The 5,919-nt window shown below is 34.7% G+C and overlaps 1 protein-coding gene across 1 annotated transcript in view; it reads left to right on the forward strand.

Moving 5' to 3' along the window:
• The window catches only part of LOC107728653 (EMILIN-2-like), a 22,797-nt gene extending 16,878 nt beyond the window's left edge, over positions 1-5,919 (forward strand). The window contains exons 5-9 of the mRNA XM_016538920.1: positions 1,936-2,103; positions 2,208-2,255; positions 4,357-4,392; positions 4,475-4,606; positions 5,526-5,919. Coding sequence (XP_016394406.1) covers positions 1,936-2,103; positions 2,208-2,255; positions 4,357-4,392; positions 4,475-4,606; positions 5,526-5,839 — 698 coding nt within the window. The 3' untranslated portion in view covers positions 5,840-5,919. The remainder of the gene's footprint in view (positions 1-1,935; positions 2,104-2,207; positions 2,256-4,356; positions 4,393-4,474; positions 4,607-5,525) is intronic.

The following is a 5,919-nucleotide window of genomic DNA, read 5'->3' on the forward strand; positions in this document are numbered from 1 at the left end:
AATATAATAGCAATTCTTGTACACTGTACACCAGTTAGCTCTCGGATGATTTCGTTTTTTTCAGGGATGATTTTTTATTCTGTTTCTTACGACCTAGTGGCCAAAAGTTGACACTAGTTAATAGTGCTGTTAAACGATTAATCGTGATTAATCGCATCCAAAATAAAAGTTTTTATTTACATAATATATGTGTGTGTACTATGTATTTTTATTATTTATATATAAAGACAGACACACACATGCAGTATATATTTTGAAAATATTTACATATATATATATACATTTATATATTTATATTATTATATTTTATTTTATATATAAATATATTTAATATATAAACGTAACATATTTTTCTTAAATATATACATGTATGTGTGCGATTAATCGCGATTAATCGTTTGACAGCACTACTAGTTAATTATCAGCCAAAAGATACTTTTTTCATATATTGCAGTTTCCCAGCACATTGATTATTAACACTGAAAAAATTATCCAGAAAAATTAAGAAAAGCTTTATAGCAGAAAAATATAAAACCCTTTTCCATTGTGCCCTTTAGGGCTTTTCTATGTTGAACATCTGTGTGCATAATATACACAAGCAGTAGCTGAAGAGCATGTGTGCTAATCGCTGTTCATTGAGCATAAAGTATTTAGTGAGAAATACACAAGCGTTCTAACAAACACCTGGGCTCAGAGGCAGTTAAACCAAAGTACCTATAGGGCAGATCAGTTACTTGCCAGCCATCTTGGTAATATTTCTGAGCAGCTGTTTTCAGTGTAAGTAACAGGCATACAAGGCATACAGCTCCTATATACTTTAACTTGACTGGGGATAAGAGATATACATTTCAATAACACATTTTGAAACACCAATAAAATCTGACAGCATCAGAGGTCTGTCTGTCTCTGGTTGTATTCAGACTTGGAAAATGACTACCCTTTGTCCTCACCTCCATACAAACCATAAACACTTCTATTATTAAGATTACATAGAACTTTTCACCACTATGTTGCTTTTATGTTTATTTGCCACTATGTTGCTTTTGTGGCTTTTTTGAGATTTGGTGGTATTTTAAAACAGTGAGACATCAGGACGGATTCGCTTGAACCAGATGGCGGTTTGTTGTTTGTGGCAGTGTCTGTTAATTGTTATCCTGTCCTCCCATCAGCATTCTTCTACCTTTCTCCAGGTGTTCATAAGAAGGTTTTAGAAGTCCAGAATTTGACCAAATTTGGAGTACATCTTATAGTTTCAAGTTTTAGAACTTGTTAAGATATAGATCAAAATGGGTTACACTCTTTTACCAATTATTCTTTTTTTTTTTTTTTTGGTCAAACAATTCTGTATATTTAATAAATCTACAAAATGTCCATTTAAATTTAAAATAAATCATTATTTTTAATGCAGCTTAAATGTTTTTGCACAGTTGTAGAAAACATTGTGTCTCACTTTAATCAGTTTTATGCACAGCCACAGAAAACAAGATGATTGCAAAGTTTAAGATTACTCTGATGCAGCATTTTATTTGCATAGAACAAAATCCACGGAGCTGCCTGTGATATTAGATTATTATTGCTGCATATTCTGTTTCTATTGGCTGATACACATATTTAAGTATGACTTATATGCAAAATCTTTACACAGAATTTAGCAACGAGCCACTTTATGTTGCCAAGTTCATTTGTTCCCCTGCACTGTTGCTAAAAATTGAGATGCATCAAGACTCATTTGGCATTGGATCATGACTCTGAATTAAAATGGAATTGAATAAGAATTCTAAAGTTTCTCCAGCTCTACCTAATGCTGAGATTTATTTTGGGACCGGATGGATTTAACCTTTTGTATATAGCAAAGTCACATCTGTTAACTGTCAGGCAGTCTTTATGTCTTCTTCTTCTCTAAGTCTCAGCCATCACTCTTCTGCATCTCTCCAGGTGTTCCTGAAGGTACAGCGGCTGTAAAAGTTTCCATGGAGGGAGGTCATCCACTCCCATCGCTGGCATCTGGGGAAGCAGCAACTCGAGTAACCAAAGTCTTGTCTCACACCCCTCAGGGGATCAATGGGAGCATGCCATCCATTACAGGCTATGCAGGAGCACCAGGTAAGTGTATTCAGATACGTGTGTGTGTGTGTGTATTTTCTAATAAAAACATGTAAAAGAAAATCGGGGTTACCTCAAAGAATTTGTTGAATTGTTCTCGACAGGTTATCCAGGGATTCCAGTTGCCGCTCTCAGTCCTGACTCCGTTTCTGGTATTCAATACTTCATTGTAGCTGAACAGTGTTGGGGAATTACTAAATAAACGAAATAGCCACAATTATCAGGGTTCAAGCTTTTTGATGTAGCTGATACAGGATACAAACTAAATTTTGTTCAAATCAGACATACAACCTAGGAGTTTGAAATTAGGTTTTTTAAAAGGAAAATGCAAATTTATTTCCTTACAGAAATGGATACAAAAAGTAAATTAGCTTATCATAATGCAATCTTGTGTCTGATTCTTACATAATTTGGAACACTGCCTAACGAGGACAGTATTTGCCATATTTTATAGTGATCAGCCATTCACAACTGAACAAATACAGTGAAGTTCAAGTATGGGTACTGTGTCAAAAAAGTACTCAATTATGTCTAACCAAAATTTACTTCAGTGAATGTAAAAAAAAAAAAAGTTAATTGCCCTTAGTTTAAATTAAGTGATGAAATCAATCAAATATTTTTCCAAAGTAACTGATGATGTATGTAAAGACAAAACCTATTTAATGATAATTTTCCCAATGGCCCACCACTTTTTGTCTTTGTGTTTAGGTATGGCCTGAAATCAGCAATAAAAGCTTGATTATCTAACTGATCTTGCTGGAATAAATTTAGTAAACTTATTTTTAGAAGACATTTACAATCTAATAAGAGTATCTTGACATCAATTCTGAAGAACACGGGTAGACACAGGAAACATTCACAGATACAAACAAAATGCATGCACACACTCAAACAAAATGCTTACACATAAACACAAAACGCTCACACAAAAATTTGCTTTTACCTTTCACATACACATAACACTCATTAATTCACTTCTTTTACCTCTCTCTCACACACATAGCAATCGTACATTCACTGTACAGATGTACAGGTTACAGAGTTTTCTTGCTATGTAAGTATGTGTTCCCATTCCCTTTCAAGATACTTATTGGTTTTGCACCAGATAACTCGCCTGTCATAGAAATTAAATTATACAATGATATAACTATGACATACTTAAAGTATGTTTTACTTTCGAATCATATATATCATCATACATTTTCACACTGCCTTCACTGGACCAATCCACTGTCTACTCAAAGCTGGAGTGACTTTGCAGATCAGGACATCCTTCATTGTTGTGCATTGTGATGCATTAGACGCTTCATGTGGAGACTGGATAATTGCTGTACTATAGAGATGTGTTTCATCTGCATACTGATGAAATTAAATATTATATTCATGAATTACACTTGATAAAGGAAGAATGTATAAGTTAAATAATAGAGGACCCAGGATTGAGCCTTGAGGGACACCACAAGATATCACATGTTGTCTGAAGGTGTGAGGATCCTGCGCAACGTAGTATTCCCTGTTGCTTAAGTAGGGTCTAAACCAGTCTAAGACTGGACCTGATAGACCGACCCAGTTCTGCAGTCAGTCAAGTAGATATCATGATCAAATATGTTAAAAAAAGCAGCACAGAGATCTAAAAGAAGTAGGATAGACAGATGACCCCAATAACTTTAAATAGCATTTCACTCAGGTTCTTTTTAATTTTACAATGTCAACACTATTGATTTTAGGGGTCCCAGAGACCTCACAGAGACCATAGACTTGATTTTTAAGGGGGCAACAGAGTTAAAAGCCCTGGACAGGAGAGATTAAAGCACGCCGCTAGAGTGTCTAAGGAGAGAGATGTAAGAGAAGGGAGGAATGATACGGGCTCCATGAAAGTCAAAGCTGTATCAGCAGTAAGATATAAGTGACAGTCCTCTTATCACTCAAAGTGTTGAGTTATGTTGGTATATACATACTGATAACATTAGTGTTCAGAAATGAACAAAGAAAGCTTTTTCTTGCTACTTTTTTGTTAACTTGCGGTGTTGCAGTCACTAGAAGTGAAGCTCATTGCTTTTGAATAGCTTTTCAGTAGTTTGAATGTCAGTAACTTGGCTGTAGATTAAGTACTTTAAAACTGTAGCTTGCCAGACTACAAGTTATGCATAATTTAAAGTTGCTTCCCCAACACTGGCAGAACATAACATATATGTATTGAATATTACCATTTTATACAATGTATTCACAACTGTTTCTTTCCTGCATCTACAGCACAGATTCCACTGAGGACAGTACAAATGGCCACAGGTACAACTAAACCTCCCGTATATTTTACAGAGTTGTGTTGTCAATAAGTGACAGTAAAGTGAGTGTGTGTGTATTTATGCAGGAGAAGGGCGAATGATGACCTATGTGTCGTTTTCGGCTGGTCTGACACTTGTGCCATTCCCTGGAGAAATCGGCATCATCCGATTCAACAGTGTTCTGTTAAATGATGGAAGACACTATGATCCACAAACAGGTACATTCATTTATGACAAGACAAAATCATAAATTATCATTTATTTATAGTGTTTTCAAAAGCTACCTTTGTGAAAAAGAAATGCACTGTATTGTATTGAATGTGCACTTGTTGTGAACTTCAAATCTTAAAAGAATATATATTTTTAAAAACTTTACTTGCAAATTATATAATATTAATGAAATAAGATCACTTTAAAGAGAGACACTTTCATAACTATGTTATGTGAAAGTAGAACTATTAAAAGTCCTACTTTAAAGTACATTTTAAATCGTTATGTTTTAATAATCTTTAGTCATGCTGTAAAGAAGCACACTTATTTTGTGTTGACTAACACAGTAAAACACGTAAGAGTTGTTTCTTAATATACTTAAGTACACTTTTAAAAAGTGCATTTTGTAATGTCAAATCAAAAGTTTTACTTGAAAGTACAAATTAAATCATTCCGTTTTGATCATTTGTCATGCTTTAAAGAAGTATGTTTATTTTTGATGTGTTGACCAACATACTAAAGCACATGTGAAGTATCTGAATATGATTTTAACTGTAATGTGTTATTCAATAATATATTTTGAATGTACTAGATTGCAACTTCATTATTACAAATGTCTTAAATAGAAATAATTTAAAAGTGTATTTTAGTTTACCATAAATGCTTGTCAGAAGATTCAGCAGTATTTTAACCATAGACAATACAATTATGAAATTAAGCTTAAGCGGCTCCTAAAAATTCAGCTAGCTGCATTTAATATAAATTGAAACTATAATACACTTTATTTAAATTGCATTTAACATGCATTTAGAACAGAATACCATACACCTTTTCCACATTGGCCAGTGAATTTTCTGTAGAAAAAAAAATCATACACAATAACAATAGCATTCTAGCATTTTTGTAATCAGAATCTTCATTTTCTAGGTGTGTTCACTGTTCCCCTGGACGGACGGTACCTGCTGAGTGCTGTATTAACCGCTCAAGCGGGAGAAAGAGTCGAGGCCTTTCTCTCAGTAGCCAATCGCAACATCCAGAAGCTTTCCACTGCTGCAACGGGAGGCAGAGACACTCAGGACTGCGTCTGTGGAGGGGCCGTCTCTGTAAGTCTTGCTCTTCATCTGAAGCGGGGCCAGAGGACGGGACTGGTGCTCACATCAGGGAGACTGGCCATTTCAGCATCCAGTGAAATCCTGTCCTCATTCAGCGGAGTTCTGCTTTACCCAACAGTAGGAAAGTGATAACCCACAGCCAATGGCAAACATTAAAGGGGTCATATGACGTTGCTAAAAAAGAACATTATTTTGTGTATTTGGTGTAA

The sequence above is a fragment of the Sinocyclocheilus rhinocerous genome, unplaced genomic scaffold (genome assembly GCF_001515625.1).
Source record: "Sinocyclocheilus rhinocerous isolate Xijiao unplaced genomic scaffold, SAMN03320098_v1.1 scaffold547, whole genome shotgun sequence".
Lineage (NCBI taxonomy): Eukaryota > Metazoa > Chordata > Actinopteri > Cypriniformes > Cyprinidae > Sinocyclocheilus > Sinocyclocheilus rhinocerous.